General features: G+C 38.5%; 1 protein-coding gene across 25 annotated transcripts in view; it reads right to left on the bottom strand.

The window, feature by feature from the left end:
* The window catches only part of ZMYM6 (zinc finger MYM-type containing 6), a 46,750-nt gene that overhangs the window by 6,877 nt on the left and 12,964 nt on the right, over nucleotides 1–26,909 (bottom strand). For 7 of the 25 annotated variants that reach the window (XM_077992005.1, XM_077992044.1, XM_077992156.1 and 4 more), the window contains 12 exons: nucleotides 26,383–26,632; nucleotides 21,393–21,567; nucleotides 21,103–21,294; nucleotides 20,938–20,979; nucleotides 19,132–19,282; nucleotides 18,595–18,710; nucleotides 17,459–17,737; nucleotides 17,149–17,299; nucleotides 15,473–15,645; nucleotides 13,675–13,822; nucleotides 11,606–11,746; nucleotides 10,444–10,481 (listed from right to left, as the gene is read on the bottom strand). In XM_077992005.1, the coding sequence (XP_077848131.1) occupies nucleotides 10,444–10,481; nucleotides 11,606–11,746; nucleotides 13,675–13,822; nucleotides 15,473–15,645; nucleotides 17,149–17,299; nucleotides 17,459–17,737; nucleotides 18,595–18,710; nucleotides 19,132–19,282; nucleotides 20,938–20,979; nucleotides 21,103–21,294; nucleotides 21,393–21,567; nucleotides 26,383–26,632 (1,856 nt within the window). The remainder of the gene's footprint in view (nucleotides 1–10,443; nucleotides 10,482–11,605; nucleotides 11,747–13,674; nucleotides 13,823–15,472; nucleotides 15,646–17,148; nucleotides 17,300–17,458; nucleotides 17,738–18,594; nucleotides 18,711–19,131; nucleotides 19,283–20,937; nucleotides 20,980–21,102; nucleotides 21,295–21,392; nucleotides 21,568–26,382; nucleotides 26,633–26,909) is intronic. The other 18 variants (XM_077992053.1, NM_001266765.3, XM_015134810.3 and 15 more) reach the window with 3 other exon arrangements.

Genomic DNA, 26,909 nt, shown 5'->3' with positions numbered 1-26,909 from the left:
AACAAGACAAAGTTCTGCTCTTATGAGCCTTACATTCTAGAGGAAGGCACAAACAATAAACAAGTAAAACAAATAATATATAATTCTAGGTAGTGATAAGTGCAATGAAGAAAATAAAGCAGCGTACAGGAATGGAGAGTGATGGCATGGAGGAGGGGCAATTTCAAAGTAAACATCTGAGCAGAGACCTTTTGAATTATTCAAAAGAGTAAGCCATGCAAAGGCCTAAGGTCAGAAGAGTTCAGGCAGGAAGACTATAGGTGCAAAAACCCTGAAGTGGGAGAAAGCTTGGCATGCTTTAGAAACATCAACAAGAACAAGGCTGAAAGACAGTAAGCAGCGGGAGAATGATACATTTGGAGAAGTAGGCAGAAACTAAATTGTATAGGATCTGGAAGGTCTCAGTTAAAAACAAAATTACGATTGTATTTTAAATGTTGATGGGAAGCCATTGGAGGTTATATTTAAATTTACTTTAAACAGAAGTAATACATGAACTCAGTGCAAAATTCAAAAGGTATGGAAGTACTGCGTTGGTGCAAAAATAACTGTCGTTTTTGCAATTAAAGTAATATATACACGAATGACTGCCATCTACCCAGACTCAATCTTGAACACAACCACTGTTCCCAGTTTCTTATACAGTTGTTCCCCCTTATCTGCTGGGAATATGTTCCAAGACCCCCAGTGTTTGCCTGAAACCATGGATCATACCGAACCCTATATACACACACACATATGTATATATGTGTATATATGTATATATGTATACATATATGGATATATACATATATCCATAATATATTCATATATGATATATACATATCCATAATATGTATTATGGATATATGTATATATACATATATATGCATAAGATATATGTATATACTATATATGTATACATATATACATAATATATATGTATATGTATATATATGTATACATATATATACACACAGATATGTATGTGTGTATATATAATTCCAGGTAGTGATAAGTGCTAAGTGTGATATATAGACACACATATATGTATATAGGGTTTAGTATGATCCATGGTTTCAGGCAACCACTTTGTTGCCTGAAATATGTATATAGGGTTGTATATACATATACAATATATGTATATGTATATATGTTGTATATGTACATACACATATACATATATGTATATGCAACATATAGGCAACATATATGTATATATGTTGTATATAGGGTTCTGTATATACACACTATATTTTTATACATATATACCTATGATAGTTTTATTTATAAATTAGGCATAGTAAGAGGTTAACAGTAACTACTAACGAAATAGAAAAATTATAATATACTGTAATAAAAGTTACGTGAATGTACTCTCTCTCAAAATATCTTAATGTGCTGTACTCATCCTTCTTGTGACCTGATAACTGAGATGCCTACTGACTAGTGATGGGTAGTATACACAGTGTGGATATGCTAGACAAAGAGATGATTTACATCCCAGGTAGAATGGCATGATATTTCATCGTGCTACTCAGAATGGCACACAATTTAAAACTTATGAATTATTTCTGGAATTTTCCATTTCATATTTTCAAGCCACAGATAAGCAGTACTACTATATATCCTAGAGATGGTCTATGTAATTAAACAAAGTTGCTTCTGACTACAAAGTGTAGCCTATTATTATCAAGATTCAGAATCTTGCTCGTCACTTAGTAAACTATCTTCGAGGTCCATTTACACAACATTGTATAAATAACAGCTTGCATAGTATTCCATTATTAAATGTACCAAAAGTAATCTGAAGAATCCCTGATGAACATATCTAGGATGTTATAAATCTTTTACTGTTATAAACAATGCTACAATGAGTATGTTTAGACCTAAATTAATTCTACATGTGCTAGTTTATCTACAGAATAAAGTCTTAGAAGTGTTGTTGGTGGGTCCCGAATACATAATGTTAATTCTGATGGTACTGCCACATTGCTCTCCATAGACCTTATATCAAATTATGTGACCATTCTCAACAGATGTGGGCCTTTCCCAGTATCCTAGTCAATAGAGTATTACCAAACATTTTGTTATTTCTCAATACGTGAAAAATTATTTTACTTTAGTGTAGTTAGGTATTTTTCACATGTAAGCATTATTTGTAGTCCCTCTTCTGTGAACTCTCAATTCATATTAATTACCATTTTCCTTTATCTTTTCAAAAAAAATTCTATGCATGTTTAACAGATGTGCCAAAAAAATTCAAAGATTCAAATAATACACAATGAAAAAATAATTTTCCCTTTTAAAATTCTCCCCTAGTGATTCAATTATCCTTAGAGGCAACCACTATTACCCATTTATTAGTTGTCTTCCAGGGATAGTCTACACATATACATAAGTGTGTGTGTGTAGCACAAATGGCACCATGTTACACAATTTTGTGTCTTTTTTCACTTATGATATTTGAGACTCCTCTATGTATGCATATACTGAGCTGCCACATTCTTTTTTAACAACTGTGTAATATTCCATTGTTAGGGATATATACTTTGTTCAGTTTTAACTACAGCCTCAACAAGGCCACTATGTATGCCTGGACAGCAACTCCACATGCCAGGCCATATAAATAGGTGTGAAATTCAAAAAGGGTACATTTCAGACCCTGCCCACGTAGAGCTATTTTTTTCTAATTCACACAATAACTCAAGAGTGAATACACCACGGCCCTGACCACTGGTGAAATAATAGGTTGTTTTCAAGCTTCTGCTACTACAAACAATGCTATGATTAAAATCCTTGTACATGCTCCATTTCATAAATGTACAAAATGTATCTGAAAGATAAATTCCTAAAAATGGAGTTCCTGGGTAAATGGTAGTTAAAATTTTAACAGGTTCTACTAAATTGCCCTCTGCAGCACTTTTATCAATTTACACTTCTACTGGCAATAAGAATACCTTAGCAGCGTTACCCATCATTTTTCTTTGCCAATCTGATTAAACCATAGTTCTAACCAGCATTTCTCTCATTTTGAAGTTAAATATCTTTGCATATGTTACTTTTGCCCACTTTCCTACCTGCATTTAAAATGATTCACAGAAGCTCCTTGGGGATTTTTTGTTTTTGTTTTTGTTTTTTGAGACAGTCTCGCTCTGTCACCCAGACTTAAGTGCAGTGGCGTGATCTCAGCTCACTGCAACCTCTGCATCCCGGGATCAAGCAATTACCACCCGTGCCTTAGCCACCTGAGTGGCTGGGATTACAGGCGTGCGCCAACACACCCAACTAATTTTTGTATTTTTAGTAGAGACAGGGTTTCGCCATGTTGGCCAGGCTGAACTCCTGCCCTGAGGAGATTTGCCCACCTCGGCCTCCCAAAGTGTTGGGATTACAGGCATGAGCCGCCGCACCTGGCCCATAGAAGCTCTTTACTATTTAAAAAAACTAGATTTTTGTAACATGAGTTGTATGTAACCTTTTCATTTTGTCATTTGTCTTTCGATTTTGAAATATGGTTGAATTTCCCCATTGATTCTTTTACGGCTTCTGGGTTTTGTGACATATTTAGAAAGACTTCTACACTGTTAAAATTTTTTCCTATATTTTTCTGACTACATACTTACAATTTCTTAGGTCTTTCTCCATCTGAACTTTATTTTGGTCTAAATTGTGAGGTACAAATCTATATTTTCTTCCATGTGTCTACTCAGTTGTCACAGCATTATTTATTAAATAATCCATATTTTTCCTATTGATCTGAAATGTCACCTCTATCATTACTAAATTCCTATATATTAAATATATGTTTGGGTCAGGTGCTGTGGCTCATGCCTGTAATCCCAGCACTTTGGGAGGCCGAGGTGGGTGAATCACGAGGTCAGGAGTTCAAGACTAGCGTGGCAAAGATGGTGAAACCCTGTCTCTACTAAAAATACAAAAATTAGCCGGGCATGGTGGCGCGCACCTGTAATCCCAGCTACTAGGGAGGCTGAGGCAGAGAACTGCTTGAACCTGGGAGGCAGAGGTTGAAGTGAGCCGAGATCACAGAACTGCACTCCAGTATGGGCAACAGGGCGAGACTCTGTCTCAAAAAAAAAAAAAAAAAAAATGTTTGGGCCTATTTCTGGATTTCTCTTCTACTGAGCTGTCTGTCTGTTCATGCACCAGTACCAACTGTTTTAACTACGCAGCTTTATATCCGTAGTTTTCCTATAATTTCAATATGTGGAAACTAGCTCTTTGCCTTCTTTATTCTTTTCAGAATTTCATTGAAGGTTTTTCAGCAGAGGAATGACATGATCTGATTTGGGTTTTTAAAAGACCATTCTGGTAACAGTGTAGAGAAAAAACTGCAAAGGACAAAAATGGAAGCAGGAAGACAGATAGGTCACTGCAATAATCCAAAAGAATGATGATGCTCAGACTAAAGAGGTGGTAATGGAGGTGGTAAGAAGTAGGGATCACTGAAGAGAAGTCTGGGGGGATAAAAGGGTTCTGTTTTAGATATATTATTTGAGATGGCTGTTAATCATCTAAGTGTAAATGTCAAGTCGGCAGCTGGATACATGAATCTGGAGCTCAAAGGTCAGGGTAAGAGAAATAAATCTAAATAAATCTAGAAGGAATCAACCACCATCTAGGTGGTATTTAAAACCACAGGACTGGGCCAAGAGAAATGGCTCACACCTATATCCTAGCACTTTGGGAGGCTGAGGCGGGAGGATGGCTTGAGTCCAGAAGTTTGAGACCAGCCTGGGCAACATAGCAAGACCTCATCTCTACTAAAAATATACAAAGTTAGCCAGGCATGGTGGCATGCCGCTGTGGTCCCAACTACCAGAAGGCTGAGGTGGGAGGGCCTCTCAATCCCAGAAGGTGGAGGTTGCAGTGAGCTGAGATCATGCCACTGCACTCAAGACCCTGTCTCAATCAATCAATCAATCAATAAAACCACAGGACTGCATGAGTTCACTAAAAGTAATGTAGACTGAGAAAAGGGCCAAGTATGATGTCCTGGAAGTTGAACGAAGAAAGTATTTCAAAAAAGGAGGACAGAGTAACTGTGTTAAATACAGTAAATTGACTACCAGATTTGGCAAAATAAAGACTGATGGCAATATTGACAAGAACAGTTTCAATGCAATGGTGCAGACAAAAGCCTGACTGGAGTGACCTAAGGAGAGATAACAGATAAGGAGGCAGAGGCGGCAAAAACAGGCTACCTTTAGAGGAGTTTTTCCATAAAGAAAGCAGAGAAAAGGGATACTTGCTGGAGGGCCATGGTGTTAAAAAAGGATTATTCTCAGATAAGATGTAGGACTGCGTATTTTTGTGTTGATGAAAATAATTAGTTGAAAAGGGGAAAATCCAGATTATAGAGAGACCACCTAAAAATCATTAAGAAAAAGATAATTCAACACAAAAATGGGGAAAAATTAAAAACAGGAAATTAAAGAAAATTCAAATGACCAAATAACAGAAATATAAGCAAACCTACTGGTAATCAGTGACACACAAAATAAGACAACAATAAGATACCACCAAGCAGATTGGAAAAAAAGTTTAAATCTGACAACATTAAATGATGGTGAGGCTGTAATATATGGGTACAGTCATAACTGTTGGTAGGGATAAAAGTTGGAACAGCCCTAAAAATGAAAATGCTCTTTGACCTAACAATTCCACTCTTCCATTTCTACACATCTACACACACAGAAGGAGATCTATACAAGGATATTCACTGTAGCAGATATTTTTATTTATTTATTTATTTATTTAGAGACAGGGTCTCACTGTGTCACCCAGGCTGGAGTGTAGTGGTGTGATCTCAGCTCACCGCAGCTTTGACCTACCTCCTAGGCTCAAGCAACCCTCCCACCTCAGCCTCCTGAGTAGCTGGGACTACAGGAATGCACCACCATACCCAGCTAATTTTTTGGTATTTTTTATAGAGATGAGGTTTCATCATGTTGCCCAGGCTGGTCTCAAACTCCTGGACTCAAGTGATCCTTGGCCTCCCAAAGAGCTGGGATTACAGGCGTGAGCCACCACACTTGGCCCCAGAGATTTTTTTTTTCTTTTTTTTTTTTTTTTTTGATACAGGGTCTCACTCTGTCACCCAAGCTGGAGTGCAGTGGTGCAATCAAGGCTCACTACAGCCTTGAACTCCTGGATTCAGGTGATTCTCCCATCTCAGCCTCACAAGTAGCTGGGACTAGATGCACTTGCCACCACCTCGCTAATTTTTTGTATTTTCAGTACAGATGGGGTTTTGCCATGTTGTCCAGGCTGGTCTCAAACTCCTGAGCTCAAGAGATCTGTCCACCTTGGCCTCCCAAAATGCTGGGATTACAGACATGAGCCACCGTGCCTAGCTGCAAAGATTTTTATTAGTGAAAACCTGGAAACGATCTAATGTTCATCAATAGGGCAACGGATAAATAAAATGTGGTACCTACAGGCAAAATATTACTATAATCAACAGGAATGTACCAAACCTACTCAGTATCAACATGGACAGATATTTTTAAAAACAATATTAAATATTTTCCATGGATCTGTAAATATGAAAGATTACAAGACCATCTAAAAGAACACACACTAAACTCATAATAGTAGTTGCTTCCAGGGATGTAAAAAGGAGATGAACTGGTAGCAGTGATTAATTTTTTAAAGAAGAGAAAAAGGTAGGGGAAAGAAACTGAGCAAATAAACCAAATCTAACAATGGTTAATTCTGGATGGTGGGAATATCATAGAGCAGGGGTTGGCAAACTATGGCCTGTGCACCACGTCCAGCCCACCATCTGTTTTTGTAAATAAAATTTTACTGGAACATAGCCACGCTCACTCTTTCATGTATTATTTATGGCAGCTTCTGCACTACAATGGCAGAGGTGACAGAGTCTACAGTTGCAACCATAGAACCTACAAAGTCTAAAATATTTACTATCTAGACTTTTAAAGAAAAAGTTTGCTGGCCGGGCGCAGTGGCTCAAGCCTGTAATCCCAGCACTTTGGGAGGCCGAGATGGGCGGATCACGAGGTCAGGAGATCGAGACCATCCTGGCTAACACGGTGAAACCCTGTCTCTACTAAAAATACAAAAAACTAGCTGGGCGAGGTGGCGGTGCCTGTAGTCCCAGCTACTCGGGAGGCTGAGGCAGGAGAATGGCGTAAACCCGGGAGGCGGAGCTTGCAGTGAGCTGAGATCCGGCCACTGCACTCCAGCCCGGGTGACAGAGCCAGACTCCGTCTCAAAAAAAAAAAAAAAAAAAAAAAGTTTGCTGAGTTTTACAGATTTTCCTCTTTGTAGTTTCTGTATTCTTCACCTTTCCCAAAATTTTAAAACCATTTAAGTGACTTGAGGGAGATTCACAACAAAGTTCTCAGAGAAACCAAGAAAAGATTCTAAAACTGTCAGGTTTTTTTTTTTTTTTTTTTTTTTTTCATGTTGTAAGAGCACTACATTATTTATTATTATGCTTTTTATAGACTAAAGTAAAAATATTAATCAAACCTATTCTGTAACATAGTTTAAATGACTGGTGAATTATAGAAATACTCCACATAGGGGCCGGTCACGGTGGCTCATGCCTGTAATCCCAGCACTTTGGGAGGCCAAGGCAGGTGGATCACAAGGTCAGGAGATCAAAACCAATCTGGCTAACACAGTGAAATCCTGTCTCCACTAAAAATACAAAAAATTAGCTGGGCGTAGTGGCGGGCGCCTGCAGTCCCAGCTACTCGAGAGGCTGAGGCAGGAGAATGGCGTGAACCCGGGAGGCAGAGCTTGCAGTGAGCTGAGATCGGGTCACTGCATTCCAGCCTGGGGGACAGAGTGAGACTCCGTCTCAAAAAAAAAAAAAAAACAAATACTCCACATAGGAAAAACATATATAGGGCAGCTACATGAAATATGAGGTATAGGTTCCTAAAAAACTAAATAATTCAAAACTAACATAATTCAAGACTAATTATCTCATATATATAGAGGAAAGAAGCATTCTCAGAGTACATAAATCTATAATTAATATAGAATGTTTTTATGAATACATGTTAATACTAATATATAATAATACATTAATATCTTGATTATACAATTGTGTGGTTAATAATTAATGTACAACACAGTGATTTATTATGTAATTTTAAAATATAATTTAATGCACAATACATAATATTCAAATAAATGCCAAGTTAACTTAATGACAGTTCATTATCTAATGTGGTATGCTGCTTGAAAATAATTAAGGAGAAATTACTATCATCTTCCAATAACACAAATAATGAGAGGGTTACGAGACACTAAATTAGGACAAGCTATCTCTCCACATTTCAGTGAAGGCTGGTCTGATTCCTTGGAAGACTTTTGCTAAAGAATGAATCTAATGTAGCTTGAGAGTTTTTCTTTCTCTTTTTTTTTCACTGAGGATTTCTTGGTATGCAGACACATTTTTCATCTTTAGATTTGCCACCACGAACAGCAATCCACATTTAGCTCACCTTCAAAAATAGTAATTGCTGCTGAAATATGGTCAAAAGCCTATGGCAGTCACTTTACTGTCAGTTGTGCCCAAGGCCCGGCTTGACTGCTAGGACCCTCTTCCAGCTGCTTTTATTTTTCTAATTCTAGCAAGACTTCCTTTATTAATCCATGGGGAATAACCCAAGCAAATATTCAATATCCTCCTTCAGGAACTCTATGCAAATCTACCTTCTGTTCTACTTGCACAGATTCCTTATTAGCAGGTGTTATGTTGTTATGTTGTCTTCCAAGTTAAAGCCTCTTTAAATTATGGTAAGGCTGAAATGTTTTGATAGCTTTGGAGTTAGCAGATACAGCTTGCCGGCTCATTTTTATATTCCTAAAACCTTGGTGAGCTTTAAAATTGGAGAGCCAGCCATGACTTGTAGTAAACCTTTTGTCTCACTGTCACCTCTTTTCAAATCAAAATCAGAATACTCATGCCTTAGCATAGATGATAGATTGCCCTCAGGGGTGCATTATGGCAGCATTGATCTTGCAACTTGTGTTACCAGAACTTTTTCCATTTATTCCATTATCAATGCCTGGTTATAATTTTTGTGAACTAAGAGGCATACCTGCTTTAATACTGCTTTCGGTTTTTTGAGCACTACCACTAATATTCTGCAGGGTACACTCTCCTAAATTAATAGCATGAGATATCACAGCAGTGGTTTGGTCATCTTCATAGATTTTTTTTATCACATCTAACTTTTGTTCTAAAGTTATTAAATTTGGGGCACATTTTTTAGCACTAGTACCACCACTTAATATAATGGCATTTATATTATATGATATGATATGAAAAAGAGTTTTAATTATCTCAAGAGCAAATTTAAGACAGCAGCACAAGCTGGGCGCCATCGGCTCATGCCTGTAATCACAACAGCTTGGAGGCTGAGGCGGGAGGATCACTTGAGGCCAGGAGTTTGAGACTAGCCTGGGCAACATAGCAAGACTGAGACCCTATCTCAACAAAAGAAAAAAACAAAACAAGCTGGGCGTGGTGGCAGACACCTGTGGTTCTAGCTCCTCAGGAGGCTGAGGTAGGGGATTGCTTGAGCCCAGGATTTCAAGGTTGCAGTGAGCTATGATCATGCCACTGCACTCGAGCCTGGGCAACAAAGCAAGACCCTGTCTCAAAAGAAAAAAAAAAAAAAAAAAAAAAAGGCATAACAGTCATCAAAAACATTAACCCAAGAAATGATACAGTATCATGTGATACTAATAAAGAATGATGGGAATTTTGTTTTCCTGCTAAAGTGATGCTGATACAAGGCAACAATGCCATAATTTGCAGTCAGCCTGCCAGACTTGAAAGTATGCATTTCTTGAATATTTCTTTTAATTTTGAGAAGTCTCACAATATTTCAAATTTGAGACATAAAGTGAAAGTCTAAATGTATTTTTACTTTGCACTATTTTCAGTCTCACATAATTCAAAGTTGCATAAAACAGGACTACACTGAACTTTCGAAACTTAAAAGGAAAATACTTGAATATAGTAAAAGAGAAAAATAATGTAGTTTTGTTATTTCCAACCAAATAGAATTAACAAGAATTTAAATAAATTAAAGAACCTGAATATAAATAATAAAATAAATCAAGAATGCATTCTTACTAATGATCTAAGATTAAACTGTAAGATTCAAAACAAAAGCGCACAATATATCACTCCACTTTTTTAAAAACTAAGCTTGCCACTATGAACAGCAATCCACGTTTACATCATCTTCAAAAACAGTAATTGTTGCTGAAATATGGTCAAAAGCCTATGCCAGTCACTTTACTGTTAGTTGTGCCCAAGACTTAGATTAATGACTAGGACCCTCTTCCAGCAAAAAGAAAAGCATTCGGATATATTAGAATGCTATATCCAAAGTGAAAATAAGCCCAAGTGGCATTATCAAGAAAAGTATTAACAATCAAACTCACATCTTGAATGATCTTTGCTGCCTCTTTAGAAACTGCACCTGTTGTAAATTAAAATAAACATTATTATCCTTAGAATATACAGAAGTAAACACTGAAACTGAGAAGTTACTTTCCTCCCATTAAGCTGGGCTAGAGTCTAAACCAGAATTTCTCAGAAACATGGCACAAGGAAACTGCATCAGTATCACCCAGGGTGCTTAATATTGGTAAGGACTCATGGGCCCCAACCCCATCCAACTGTATTAGAATCTCTGGCAGTAAAGGAGTAGGAATATTAAAATAATTTGGGCTCCTAAAAAAATATCACTTCCTGGGGAGTGTCTCTGAACCTTCTATGGCTCAAGAGCCTGCCTGATTAAAAAAAAAAAAAAGAAAAAAAATTAGCCCGGTGTGGTGGCCTGTAATCCCAGCACTTTGGGAGGCCAAGGTGGGAAGCCAGGAGCTCCAGACCAGCCTGGTCAACATGGTGAAACCCCATCTCTACCAAAAATATAAAATTATCTGGGTGTGGTGGCAGGCACTTGTAAACCCAGCTACTCAAGAGGCTGAGACAGAAGAATTGCTTGAACCTGGGAGGCGGAGGTTGCAGTGAGCCCAGATTGCACCATTGCACTCCAGCCTGGGTGACAGAGTGAGACTCCATCTCAAAAAAAAAATTAAAAATTGAAAAAACAAAAATAAAGACACTTCCTTTCCCATCCACACCACCTTGCTTGCTACCCACTCCCCTGAGGCGGGGGTGGGGGGGCCGGCGGGAGGGGGTGCATGTTCCCCTACATCACATAAAGAAAGGTATTACCAGTAAGAACTACTGGCCAATGGCTCACACCTGTAATCCCAGCACTTTGGGAGGCCAAGGCAGGTGGACCACCTGAGGTCAGGAGTTTGAGATCAGCCTAGCCAACGTGGTGAAATCCCGTCTCTACTAAAAATACCAAAATAGCTGGGCATGGTGGCAGGTGCCTGTAATCCCAGCTACTCGGGAGGCTGAGGCAGGAGAACTGCTTGAGCCCAGGAGGCAGTGGTTGCAGTGAGTTGAGATCGCGCTATTGCACTTTAGCCTGAGCAACAAGAGTGAAACTGTCTCAAAAAAAGAGAACTACTTAGGCTAGACAACACTCACTTCTATGGCTTAGCCAAATGTCATTATATCAAGTCATACCTTTTAAAACACTGTTAGTGTTCCCTGTAGATAAGGCAGCAGGTATTTTTGCCAATGACACCACACTGGTTATAACTGGTGTTGTATCTGTCCTTGCAGAAGGGAGCTCCATCACAGCAGTTTTCGCTTTAGAAATATTTACTGATTAAAATAAAAAGTTAAGACCTGGAATAAGCAAAAGGGTCTCTCTCTCATACACACTCATACTCACACACAAAACCCTGTTTAGTAACTAGGTTTTCAAGAAGCAATACAAATATCTGATTCTGTGTAATGTTAGGTTGGGTGACTCTGGTCAGATTAGTGTTCATTAGGACTTAAAGAGAGTCCAATTCTGTAAAATTATAAACCTCAAATGACATTTAACAGGTAGAAATACAGGTGTTGGATACAGTGGCACCAGCCTGTAATCGCAGCTACTTGGGAGGCTGAGACAGGAGGATCACTTAAGACCAGGAGTTCAAGACTAACCTGGGCAACATAGCAAAACCTAGTCTCAACAACAACAACAACAAAAAGGTATTAGCTTCAGGATTCACTGGGCTGTTCTATTAGTAACTATTAAAACTCCTAGACCTAAGCGTGCATCAAAAAAAAACTTAACATGACAATTTTTATAAATAAGTTAATGAAGGAGCTGTCCAACCCCATAACACTGGTTTTCTTAACCCATATTATAAAATGAATATGCTACTACCAACTTGACTGGTTCTGGGGAATGGAAGGCTAACACAAAAGATTAGCACAAGGCATTTATGATTAAGGTAATCATTAATTAGGCTGCAAAGGCAGGCAATGGCCAGACTGCAAGGAGCCAAAGCTCTGTCAATTAGGTAGCACTCCAGGCTTTGATCAGAGAACATACCAAGCGGCTTTTTTTCTTCTGAGAGGCAGAATATCGTTCTATTGCCCAGGCTGGAGTGCCATGGTGTGATCTCGGCTCACTGTAACCTCCGTCTCTCGGGTTCCAGTAATTCTCATGCCTCAGCCTCCTGAGTAGCTGAGATTACAGGCACACACCACCACAGCTGGCTAATTTTTGCATTTTTAGTAGAGATGGGGTTTCACCACGATTACCAGTCTGGTCTCGAACTCCTTGCCTCAAGTAATTTGCCCGTCTCAGCTTTCCACAGTGCTGGGATTACAGGTGCGAGCTACCGTGCCCGGCTACCAAATGTTTTTAATCTAATACTGAGAAAGAAATATTTAGGAGAGCTACTGTATGAATACACCATGGATCTATCTACTCACCTGAATATTCTGACCACATTAGCTGTCCTACTTGCAAAATTATTTTATTCTTAGCCAGGATCAACTTTGCTACCCATGTAGAACCGTTCTATTTTGTATTTTCTGAGATAATTAATGTGTTGTTCTTTTCTTCTTGCCTATAAGCAAGCTCTGAATCAAATTTTACACTAGTCACAGCAACTGTATTAACTATACTCTCCCTTTGTTTGCCCTGATTTTCTATTTTTATTTCTGGTTTATGAACTAAATAGTATATATCCCTAGTTTAAGTTATTTATGGACAGATACATTCAATCAAAAGCAATCAAATACAAGTTTCCGGCCGGGTGTGGTGGCTCACACCTGTAATCCCAGCACTTTGGGAGGCTGAAGCGGGTGGATCACGAGGTCAGGAAAAATTAGCCAGGCTTGGTGGCTGGCGCCTGTAGTCCCAGCTACTCGGGAGGCTGAGGCAGGAGAATGGTGTGAACCCAGGAGGCGGAGCTTGCAGTGAGCCGAGATTGCGCCACTGCACTCCAGCCTGGGCGACAGAGCGAGACTCCGTCTCAAAAAAACAACAACCAAAAAAACAAGTTTCTTATAAAAATTAGTGCAGATACATTATTGGCCTTTTGCTGTGCTTGACTATCAGAGCAAAAAGTATTATAATCACTTTTCCCTCAAGGGGAAATCTTAAAGACTTCTTAAAGAAAAATTTAAGGAAATTCAGGCTATTTGAATCCAATGAAATTTTGTTTTTATTATATTATTTATAACTGTGTGTGCTGATAGTGTCCTAGCACTGACATAAAAATCCCATTAGCTAAGTTTAATTTTACCTTTATTTTGTGGAAGAGAGTCATTCATAATTTGCTGATGACAAAACTCCAAGACACAAAATAGGTTACAGAAATGTTTAATGTTGCCTCGCCACTTTATGGACTCACTTAGTTTACCCTGTCGTTTACAACCATCACACTTGGCCATCTGAGAAAGAAACATTGGACAAGATAGGCTTAAAACTATAAAATAATGAAAAGATAACATTAATCATAAAAAGAGGCACTATGAACACAGGATATATGAGTCAGTTGAGACTACAAAATGTAAGGTTCTTACCTTAAAATACTGATTTTATTTAATTCTTTGTTTTATATAGATGCCCTAAATCAAGATAATATAAAAATTGTGGCCAGGCATGGCAGCTCACATCTGTAATCCCAGTATTTTGGGAGGCTGAAGCAGGCGAATCACAGAGTCAGGAGTTCAAGACCAGCCTGACCAACATGATGAAACCCCATCTCTACTAAAAATACAAAAATTAGCCGGGCGCGGTGGCACACGCCTGTAATCCCAGCTACTCAGAAGGCTGAAGCAGGAGAATTGCTTGAACCCGGGAGGCAGAGGTTGCAGTGAGCCAAGATCGCGTCACTGCACTCCATCCTGGGCGACAGAGTGAGACTCTGTCTCAACAAAACAAAACAAAACAAAAAAATGCTCTTGTTTTCAAAATTACCAATAAGGGAGTCTAAAGATAGGTTCATAACTGGGCGTGGTGGTGCGCACCTTTCCCGGTTACTCGGGAGCCTGAGGCAGGAGAATCGCTTGAACCCACGAGGCGGAGGCTACAGGGAGCCAACATAACCCACTGATCACGCCACTGCACACCACCCTGAGCAACAGAACAAGGTTCTGTCTGGCAGTGGGGTGGGGGGTGGGCAGCGTGGGGTGGGGGAAGAAAAGATACACAATGAAAAAAATAAGTAAAAAAAAAATAAAGATAGGTTCAACTTTAAAAAAATCAAGCAGCAGCTTACAGCAGTTGATATAATATGGGCTTTGGAGTCATAAAGGTTTTGATTCATTCAGCAAATATTTAATTAGACATCCTTTGTCTTAAGCACTGTGATTGGCCCTAATTATAGAATCATGAAAAATAGATTACCCTCCCCCAACAATAAAATTCTATTTTGGGGGTGAGGTAGACAAGCAAACAGTGATTTCACCAGAGTGTTATAGATGCTGTCTTCCTGTCCCCTATCAGCTTCCTCGAGAGCATATTACTTAACTTCCCTGGACCTCTCTCCTTTTTCTTATTTATAAAATGGCAATAATATTCTTAGCTCTTGGGACTATGGTAGGATTAAATGAAATGACACTTACGGAGCACCAGACATGTATTAGTGGTTCAATTAACTGCAGCTACCATTGTTAGCCTTTCAAAAAGTTAATCTTTTTTAAAATGAGGTAGGAATAGTTGCCAGCTATTGTCCTTTGACCTATGAAGTGAGACAAGGTCTGACTTCAAATTCTTCAGAGTAACCTGAATGAGAGAGCCACTTCAGGCAACATTATGTGAAGTTCTAACCTGAAAGAAGTCAAATAAGGGCAATGTGCCTTATAAGAAGGCAAAAATAAAAGGGCCATATCCAATCAACAACAAAGTCTGCAGAAATCCTATACTTTTTATCCCAAAGAGTTCATGTTTATATTCAACTGAATTTTTGTTATAGCCCATAACTTATTTTATCCAGTGCTAAACACCAAATTTTTCTTGACATAATTTGAATATATTTTAAATAGAAAACAATTTGCACTGATTTCAGAAAGCCAAAAAAAGTATATTATCACCTTTACCTGATAAAACAGAACCGTAAATTTGGACATACAATCTTCACAACAAAACTCTTCTAACTTGCCCTCCAATCGGTTTTCTACCAAATTTGGGGATGTCTGTGAACAATAGCTGCACATCTTACAGTAGTTTCCCCATCGTTCTCCAAAGTCACGGGCAGATAGGAATTTGCAAACTGAGGATCAGAGGGATGAAAGGAAGAAAGATCAAATTTACATTAACTGAGGAGGTATAAGAAGTTTCTGTGGTCTTCTAATACTTACACAATTATTTGCCTCTAGATTACAAGACAGTCTCTATATTCACAAACCAAACTTATACCACCTTTTATTTCATTTTATTTTATTTTTTGAGACAGAGTCTCACTCATTTTTCCCAGGCTGAAGGGCAGTGGCATGATCTCAGCTCACTGCAACCTCCGCCTCCCGGGTTCAAGTGATTCTCCTGCCTCAGCCTCCTGAGTAGAGTAGCTGGGATTACAGGCGCCTGCCACTACGCCCAGCTAATTTTTATATTTTTAGTAGAGACAGCATTTCGCCATGTTGGCCAGGCTGTTCTAGAACTCCTGACCTCAGGTGATCTGGCTCACCTCAGCCTCCCAAAATGCTGGGATTATAGGCGTGAGCCACTGCGCCTGGCCCCCACCTTTTAAATATACTCTAAATATTAGGCCATTTATATTCAGAAACATCAGAGATATAGAAGTTTTTTAAGCCAAGAAGCAGCAACTATTTAAGCTCTTCTTTACAAATGAGTGCGAGAACAAAAAGATCTCTGATGTCATAGCTAAACTTATAAAGAGATTTTCTTTATTAATACCACTGATCTAATCATTTTTACAGTTTTTTATTGCAATTATTGCAACATTTAAAAAGACTGACTTTCGTCCATGCACAGTCGCTCATGCCTGTAATTGCAGCACTTTGGGAGGCCGAGGCGGGAGTATCACCTGAGCTCAGGAATTCAAGACCAGTCTGGACAACATGGTGAAACCCCGTCTTTACAAAAAATAAAAAAAATTAGCCAGGCATGGTGGCATGCTCTTGTAGCTTCAGCTACTTGGGAGGCTGAAGTGGGAGGATCCCTTAAACCAGGGAGGCGGAGATAACAGTAAGCCAAGATCATGCCACCACACTCCAGCCTGAGTGACAGGGCAAGACCTTGTCTCAAAAAAATAAATAAATAAAAATAATAAATAAAAAGATTGACTTTAAAGTGAATTAACTATAAACACAATTCAAAAAAACTTTTTTTTTTTGAGACAGTGTTTCACTCTTGTCGCCCAAGCTAGAGTGTAATGGCATGATACCGGCTCACTGCAACCTCTGCCTCCGAGGTTCAAGCAATTCTCCTGCCTCAGGCTGCCAAGCAGCTAGGATTACATGCGTGCGCCACCATGCCCAGCTAATTTTGTATACAGATGGGGTTTTTTAATAGAGATGGGGTTTCACCATGTTGGTCAGGCTGGTCTTGAACTCCCAACCTCAAGTGATCCACCCGCCTCAGCCTCCCGAAGTGCTGGGATTACAGGCGTGAGCCACAGTGCCAGGCCTCCAAAATACTTCTAATTATACCTCATAAGACAAAAAGAATGTGAAAACTAATTGTGGCTTAATTGCCCAAGTCATCATGAATTATAACAACCCATGCTCTGTGGACAAACCAACTTTGTCTTTACCTTCACTACAGAATGGCTTGTCAACCCCTGAGAATCGCACAGTCTCCTTTATAATTTTCTGTAGTTTACAGTAGTCACACATTGCCACAACTTTATTTTTCTTCTTGTATTCATCAGAGCAATTCTTGCCACAAAACAGAAACATTTTACCCTGCAGAAAAACAAGAGTCATTAAGAGCTAACTAAACAGTTGCTTTATCTTTAAGAAGTCATTTTCATGTCAAAGCAAACTGAGTGTTCAAAATTGAAAACACAAAAGTGTTTCCACTGGATAAGTTTATATTCAATCCCTTTCATGATCTCTCTTTACCTTGTAGAAAAGAAGTTCTGGTTTTGTGGCAAACAGATGATTACACTGCTGACACTTGAGTTTAACAACTGTATGGGTTAAAGCAACTTGCTGGGATTGTTCAGCAAGAGGTTGGAGGCTGGCTGCAGCAGAGCCACGGATGGAGCTGGAGGAAACGGCAGAGGTGTTACCTCCTCCTGTTGACACCGCTGACCTGGAGGAGGGCGGGCTTACAACCACTTGGCCCTGAGACAGGGGCATCGCTGAAGAGTTTGTTCCTTTTGGCTTGTTAAATACATTCTGAATGAAAACAAATAAGGTAAAGATTTTATCAAGTGAGAAATAAGATAACTTGGTACTTTTCATGTCCTCACTTTAATAAATCAAGTCCCCCACAAACATTTTTTAAAATTTTCTATGTCACGGAAAGAGTTTAAATGGCATACTTCCACAATAAAAGGACTGAGAAATACAACATTAAAAGGTCAAGGACTAGAATTCAGGCTTTCCTGACAAAGACCTCTAATGTATGCCTCTAATAAATTAGAGCAGGCTTCTCCTTCCCCACAAAACCTCCCCCTACCTGCACTCCCATTATCAACCAGCTTCTGATGGCTATTAAGACACAACAGCCACCAACAGTCTCTTTCTCCCTAATGCCAGGGATACTGCATCAGGCATGTTCCTACCCCGGAGATTACTAAACTCTACTCTGTGTGTGTATTGCAGAGAGGGAGGAGAAAATGGGACAAGTGGATGCTTACAATTCCATGCCAGGAGTCACTAGGTATCTGACACAGGATGAGAGAGGAAGGGGCATGTGAATCCCATCAGGCTACTGTTCTTCACCATACCACCTACCCAAACCATAATCCTAGCTTCCATCTTTGTGAAGGGGAGAGACCCAAGGGAGAAAGTGGGAGGGAATGACAGTTTAGGCAAGTATCCTAAATAAAGAAGAAACTGCTAAGACCCAATATCTGGGTTCAGATATTTTATAGAAATGACCTGGTTGGGACCCTGGATGAAACAAAACAAATTTTTTCTTTTTAATTCAAATTTAAATTTTCATAAGAACAGGCCTTCAGCAGTTAACACTGTGCCACAGATCAATGCCTAAGAGAATCACATGCATGATGTGCTACCTCAGATCATACCTGGAAAGCGACCACACAACTGGAGCTGCAGAAGCTGTATATAGTTCCATTTGACATGGCTAGGTGATACTGAGGGATTGCTGAGGTTTTACAACTATGACACGAAACCTGGACACCTTGATGACAAAAAATAAAAAACAATGATTAAGTTATACCAATGAACAAACAATACAAAAATGTATTGGGAGAATGAAAAAATTAAATAATAATATACCAAAAAAATCAAGGAACTTTACAAAAATCTGAAATCTAACTACAACTAACCTCTATTAAGTCCCACTTAGACAAAAACTAACTTGGAAATTTTAAGTGTTTTTTCTTTCTTCTCACATATGAAACTATAAAATACTGTATATATTGCAACCAAGAAAATCAGTGAAAACCTATTTTCACATACAAGTCAGTTATTTAAAAGTCAATCTTGGGTCTTTATTTAACTAACGAGATAAATTTAGCTTGTAACAAAATCAAAGAAAAGCAGTTACATTTTTCTTCAATAGTTATTAAATATATAAATTTATCAAATTTAAACATTACCTGAAGAAGTAACAGTCTTAACTCTGTAAGCAGATAAGCAATTAATAGAGCAGAAAAGCTCTGTTTTTCCTGAATCATTTGTAGTCTCAATCATTTCAGCTGAGGGCCTCAATGACTTCCCCAGGGCATATGGAGGAATCTGGGCTGAATTCTATTAAAATAAAAGAACATTAGATACCTAGTACAAGCATACATATTTACATATTGTTCAAAAAACTAAAAAGAAAAGCTACCTACAACCACAGCTCTTGGTTGAAATATTTGAGCATGATGATGAAACCACACTATTGGGAGGTGGGAAAGTAAGTTCTTCCAGACAGTAATAAAATAGAAACTGAAGAAATTAGTAACTACTCAGATAGAGATCTTAGCAAACAAAACACATTAATTCAAACATAAGTAATGAATTAGGTAATCATTACATACTTTTTCATCACCAATAATCAGAGAAGACCAGCGAATCCATGAACCAAAGGGCCATTCTCGGTATAGTCTTGTACATCAATCTAGAAGAGTCTACCACCTTTAAGGTTACTTAATTTGTGAGATTCTTCAGCAGGAGATAGAAATGATACTTAATGTATATTATTAGAGATCCTACAGAACGATCTATTTTTCAAGCTGAGTTTCATAATAAAATCTGCTCATAAGTTTATTCATGTTTTAAGAAATAATAAAAATAGCTACCATTTACATAACCAATACTATAACTTACTAAATGCGTATCATGAGCCAGGCCCCAGGCTAAGCAATTGATATATAGTGTGTCACAGAATCCTTTTAACGACAGAGTGAAGTGCTCTCAAAAATTACATTAACAAAAAGTTCAAATTAACTTTAATTAAATTAACAGATGAGCAGAAGAAGTAGGAAATTAAACTCATTTCATCAGGCTCCAAAGTTCAGGCTCCTAACCACTACACTACCCTGTCAGTGACACATTATAAGGTCTCTCAATATGAAAGGAAATCGTAGGAAAATATAAATTTTGAGGTTTCATGACATAATCTTCCTAGTAAAAAGACAGAGCACAATACTAGTAACAAAATTAGAAATGGAACTCATTTTGGGATCATATATAAAATAACATGGATTCTTTTCCTGTGAAAGTAGTAACCAGACTGCCAAAAATGGCAATTCTTAAAAAAAGAGATTATTTTCAGTGATGAATGTCCATATGTCCATTACCAACTGCTCAGAGGAAGTAACAAATCAAACTTGCTAACTGAAAAAAACGTTTAATTATCATTTACAAGATACATCTTTACATCTTTAAGAAAAACTTTTTAAAACCACAAATCAGTAATAATTAAATTGACACAAGGTGATATATTTAGTAACAAGCTTACTGCATTTATTCATTACAATAAATAAAATTACTTGAAGTATTCTCATAAGACAGTGTTGACCAAATAATTACAATTCATTCCCAAACACATTTTAAAATGAAAAAGACAAGCTTTGTTTAGATTCACTGATTTTATCATCTTAACTCTTGCTTATGGCTTATTTATAATATGGTATTCTTGCTATCAATACATCACAAAATATTTCATGCTCAAAGAAAATCATGAAATTACATTTGAGGCCGGGACGTGGTTACTCACGCCTGTAATCCCAGCATTTTGGGAGGCTGAGGTGGGTGGATGGCTTGAGCTCAGGAGTTCAAGACCGGCCTGAGCAACATGGCAAAACCCCATCTTAACTAAAAAAAAAAAAAAAGAAAAGAAAAGAAATCTCATTTGTGAATTCTTAGCTATGAAGGGAGCCTTTAAAAAGGGACTTATTTTACCTATATCAACTTACCATCACAATCATCCCTCGCACCATCAGAATATATCTCATTTTCTAGAAGGGAAATCACATATCAGGATGGACTAATGGAAGGAACTCACTCTCATTTAGTTCATCCCTGTGCAGCCAAATCAGAAGGAGTGGGCCTAACTACATGCAACAAATAGATATTCATACCTGCTTGTATGCCGTGACACTTGTTGAACTAAAAACCTTCTGGGATTGGCAAGGACCAGAGCTACTATAGCAATAGCTCCCACAGTTCTCACAACAGTTCATGGTGAGGTTGTTTGTAGAGTGAAATTTTGAAAAACAGGCATCACTACAAAGACCATGTACCACATTTTGATATTTAACTTCAAATCGAGTCTAGGAAATAAACACACACACACATACACAAAATAAGCAGAGCCAGCTAAAAAAAATCTCTTTGAGCAGAATCCCAATAAAAGTAAAATGTAACTTACATCAGCATTCTTCTGACACATACTGCACTTAGTTGAAATGCTTTTGGTATATATGGTAACAACAGGTTTTTTCTTTAGCTCATAAGACGACAAGCATGATTGGCTGCAGAAATCTTTGCTAGGAGAGGAATTCTCAAAGCGAGTTGTGATCACATCCTTAGGATTTAAAATGTCTCTAAAAATAAATAACAAAGGTAAAAATGAAATGTATTCTTCACAATTGTAACTTCCTCCTCTTTGTGAGCTGAAATAACACTTACTAAGGGCAAGTATTGTATGGTAGAAAAAGGATAAGGTGTCTGCAAAGCTTGGTTTGATGATGAGTTCTGCTATTTATCAGGTGAGTGACAATGAATGATGTAATTACTATCTCAATTTCCTCATGTATAAAATGGGGTTTATAATACCTAATTCATAAATTTGTCAAGAGCGAATTCTATTTAAAATATAACCAGCCAGGGCCGGGCATGGTGGCTCACGCTTGTAATCCCAGCACTTTGGGAGGCCGAGGTGGGCGGATCATGAGGTCAGGAGTTCAAGACCAGCCTGGCCAACACAGTGAAACCCCGTCTCTACTAAAAATACAAAAGTTAGCTGGGTGTGGTAGTGTGTGCCTGTAATCCCAGCTACTCGGGAGGCTGAGGCAGGAGAATCGCCTGAACCCGGGAGGCGGAGGTTGCAGTGAGCCGAGATTGTGCCACTGCACTCCAGCCTGGGCAACAAAGCTAGACATCATCTCAAAAAAAAAAAAAAAAAAAAAAAAAAAAAAATATATATATATATATATATATACACACACACACACACAGCCAGCCAGATGCTGAAAACAAAAATAGGAAGGCTTCCAGCCCCAACCAAGTTTCATCTGCTGTAGCCAATGGGACCAGTCAGTGTCCATCCCACAACTCCAGACCACAAGACACTGGTTCTCTTACTAGCCAGAGGCTGCCCAAAGTAGAACTGAAACGAGACAATAAATGAATTTTTTGTGTGTGTGTGAGACAGAGTCTCACTCTGCTGCCCAGGCTGGAGTGCAGTGGCACGATCTTGGCTCACTACATCCTCCACCTCCTGGGTTCAAGCGATTCTCCTGTCTTAGCCTCCCGCCCGAGTAGCTGGGACACAGGCCCATGCCACCATGCCAGGCTAATTTTTGTATTTTTAGTAGAGACAGGGTTTCGTCATATTGGCCAGGCTGGTCTCAAACTCCTGACCTCGTGATCCGCCTGCCTCGGCCTCCCAAAGTGTTGGGATTACAGGCACAAGCCACCGCGTCCAGCCAAGACAATAAACGAAATGTTTAAAAGTTGAAAGTGCAAGATTTTGAGAAACAAATGAGCTACCAGAATACAAAAAATAAGCATGATATATAATATTTAGCTATAACTGAGAAAATCAAAGAAACATATGACAAAAGGGCTGTTAAGGCTTTGTATCAGAGGACAGATGGAAACAGGAACGAGATAGGAAGAACAAAAATAATTGAGTGGTTCTGTGAGATTCCTAGAGCCAATTTGTAAAAGCTAATTATTGCAATAACCACAAATAGCAATACCCTGGTAAAACAGAGGCTAAGTATTGCCATTCTTCTGACAAGTATAAAAACTAAAGGAAATAGTCACTAATTATATAAACACTAGTGCAGGCCACAAAGTAAATGGCAAAGTATATAATAATGGCTATAATATATACTACAATAAGTGTGTTGAGTAATTACTATGCACCAAGCATTATTCTCTTTACTCAAATTATCCAATTTAAATACCACAAAAATGACAGAGTGCAGTGGCTTACCCACATAATCCTAGCACTTTGGGAGGCCAAGGCAGAAGGATTGCTTGAGCCCGGGGAGTTCAAAGCTCCAATGAGCCATGATCATGCCACTGCACTCCAGCCTGGACAACACAGCAAGACCCAATCTCTACAAAAAATTTTTTTTAATTAGCAGGGCATGCTGGCTCATGCCCATGGTCTCAGTTACTCAGGATGCTGAGCTGGGAGGACTGCTTGAACCCAGGAAGCAGAGGCTGTGGTGAGGTGGGATCACACAACCACACTCCAGCCTGGGTGACAGAGTGAGACCCTGTTTCAAAAAAAAAAAAAAATCCCCAAACTACTATGAAGTTAGGTATTACTGCAACTGCCACTTTACAGATGAGGAAACTGAATCAGAGGTTAAACAGCTTGTCAAAATCATATTGCTAGTAGGCAGTAAAGCTGAAATACAAATCCAGGTAGTCTGACTCTAGTCTATGGAATTAATTATTCCACTATAGTGCCTCCCATCTAGCACCTTTATTATACAGGTGTATTCAATGGTAAACCATGAGAAAATAACAACAATGAAAATTATTTTAATTATTTAAAACTCAACTGTAAAAATACGACAGCAAATCTTGGAAACCAAAAGAATATGCTTATAATATACAGATGAAGTATTAATTTTGAAAAGTGATTTTTCTACTGAAAACAGAGCAATTAAGAGTTTCACTTAATAAGGTGAATCTGCCAGTGGCATAATAAGTAAAAAAATAGTAAGTAAAAATACGTAAATCAAAGAGAGTAATTTTATAATGAAAATCTGTGCACATAAATTATAAATGTACTCTGAACTTTACACACTCAAATGAGTGTTATACCATAACATTTACCTTAGAAAAACCACACCTCTTCCAACAATAACATAGCTCAAACGTTTTTCTAATTTTTTAAGACAAAACTTAAGATAAACCTTTAGACTATTTTTTAACTTTTAATTTTATAAATCTCATGTTTTAACAGTATGACTCAATTTAATTAGCTACTATATTAGCCTGATTAAGGTATCAAGCGCCTTTGAAAATTTGTAACAATCAGGCCGGGCGCGGTGGCTCAAGCCTGTAATCCCAGCACTTTGGGAGGCCGAGACGGGCGGATCACGAGGTCAGGAGATCGAGACCATCCTGGGTAACACAGTGAAACCCCGTCTCTACTAAAAATACAAAAACTTAGCCGGGCGAGGTGGCAGGCGCCTGTAGTCCCAGCTACTCGGGAGGCTGAGGCAGGAGAATGGCGTGAACCCGGGAGGCGGAGCTTGCAGTGAGCTGAGATCCGGCCACTGCACTCCAGCCTGGGTGACAGAGCGAGACGGATCATGAGGTCAGGAGATCGAGACCATCCTGGCTAACACCGTGAAACCCCGTCTCTACTAAAAATACAAAAAACTAGCCGGGCGAGGTGGCGGGCGCCTGTAGTCCCAGCTACTCCGGAGGCTGAGGCAGGAGATTGGCGTAAACCCGGGAGGCGGAGCTTGCAGTGAGCTGAGATCCGGCCAATGCACTCCAGCCCGGGCTACAGAGCAAGACTCCGTCTCAAAAAAAAAAAAAAAAGAAAATTTGTAACAATCAAATGCATGCGGAAAAGATAAGAATCTGTCTCCTAATCTTATGCTAAAAAGTCACTGACGGGGTGACTACTTTTAAGAAAACAATAGGCATTTGGATGTATAAGTTGTGTTATGTTCTTTAAATAAATAAAATTATTTAATTTTATTTTGATATTTGGTATGTTGAAACAATATCTAAAAATAGAAAACTAAGTTTACTTCTTCAGATTAGTTTCATGAGAACGACATAAAAGTGTTAATTAGAAGGGTATTTTGCAACAAACTAATTTAGAGTATATAAATATTTTAAAATTCCTCTCTCCTGGCCAGGTATGATGGCTCATGCCAATAGTCCCAGCACTTTGGGAGGCTGAGGCAGGCTAATTGCTTGAGCCCAGGAGTTTGAGAACATCCTGGGCAACATAGCAAAACCATCTCTACAAAAAATATAAAAATTAGCCGGGCATGGTGGTGTGTGCCTGTGGTCCCAGCTACTTGAAAGGCTGAGGTGGGAGGATCATCTGAGCCCAGGGAGTTCAAGGCTGCAGTGAGCAGTGATCATGCCACTGCACTCCAGCATGGCCAACAAAGAAAAAAAACATCCTCTCTCCTGTTTAGCTGGAAATTTCCATATAGCAGGATCTACTTTTAGATAGTTTAGGTCAAGACACAAAGCAGATAAACATGGCCAAAGACAAAATAGGGGCCTACAAATGATATGTTAAGTATACAAAGTAATATGTATTATATATACATATATTTATTAAATTTAATATATTTATCATGTTAACTATAAACAGTATCACATGATATAATTTTTATTATCAATAACAGGATTCCGTTTATTAAGTACTTGGTGCGCTAGGCCATGTGCTAACACTGTCTCATTAAAATCCTAGGAAGCAACTATTATTTACTGATGAGAAATGGAGGCTTAGAAAGTTAAATATCTAGTCCGAAGTCACAGAGATAAATGATAGAGCCACAGTTTAAAAGCAAGCTCTTACCATTTTTTGCCCATAGTGACTACTAACAACACACTGTATTCCTCAAATTACACTACCACAGTAATAGGTAAAACATGCCAAATCCTTCAAATGTACTAAGGCAGGGAAAGATTTATGTGACTTTGTTGCTGTATTTTCTTCTCTCTGCATCTAAGCATTATTGTAAAGCAACAATGACCCCACAAGGACATTAGAAATAAACACATTTTTCTGACTATGTGGAGTTTTTACTTTTTAAAGAATTAAATAGCTTTCATATACTATTAAAAGAGTGAAATTATTTTATGCTATACTAAATAACTTTCAAGATAACTGTTAAATAAATTTAAATGGTGGGTGTCTACAATTACAGGATAGTCCTGCAATTCCCACATGTCATTTGTTATTTCTTTCCATAGTAAAATCTAAAGTGACAGAAAACTGGTTTAATCATCATTCTAACACCACGTCACTTATTTAATGTTGCAAAACTTTAAAATTGGCTAATTCTTCCATTAGCTAAAAAGTTATTTCTACGGATACATGCTAAAGAGATTTAAAGTATCAACAGCATGTTTGAACTAAACTATATACACACTAAAAAAAGGTACAGTAAAAAGGGATGTTAAGAATTTTATACTTCGAGCAGTTTGTGCAGGTTTTCTTGGGAGGAGGTGGCAGGCAGGCAGGTGAAGAATGTCTGGTGATGCATCGTGTGGAGCAGAAGAGCTGAGTAGATCCTGTCTTATGATATGCAGTTTGGCCCTTATAAAGCATTTTTTTACAACCAGAACAAAAAACCTTAATAGCAACAGCTGGAACTGAAGGAAGCAATACACTTGGGCCAGATGATGTAAAAGAAAGCTGAAAGCCTGGGTTCAACTGCTGGGCTATCAAAACAAAATAAAAAAAAGTTTTAGTATCAATACTAATGCATATACAGTCTCAGTCTCTCTCTCTCCCCCTCTCTCTCTCTCTTTCTTTTTCTGAGACAGGGTCTCACTGTCACCCCGGCTGGAAGGCAGTGGTGCAATCATAGCTCACTGAAGCCTCAAACTCCCAGGATTAACTAATCCTGCCGCCTCAGCCTCTTGAGTAGCTGGGACTACAGGCACACGCCACCACACCCAGCTAATTTTTTTTTAATTTTTAGCAGAGATAAGGTCT

This window comes from Macaca mulatta, chromosome 1 (assembly GCF_049350105.2).
Source record: "Macaca mulatta isolate MMU2019108-1 chromosome 1, T2T-MMU8v2.0, whole genome shotgun sequence".
Classification (NCBI taxonomy): domain Eukaryota; kingdom Metazoa; phylum Chordata; class Mammalia; order Primates; family Cercopithecidae; genus Macaca; species Macaca mulatta.
This window is presented reverse-complemented; position numbering and strand designations above follow the sequence as displayed.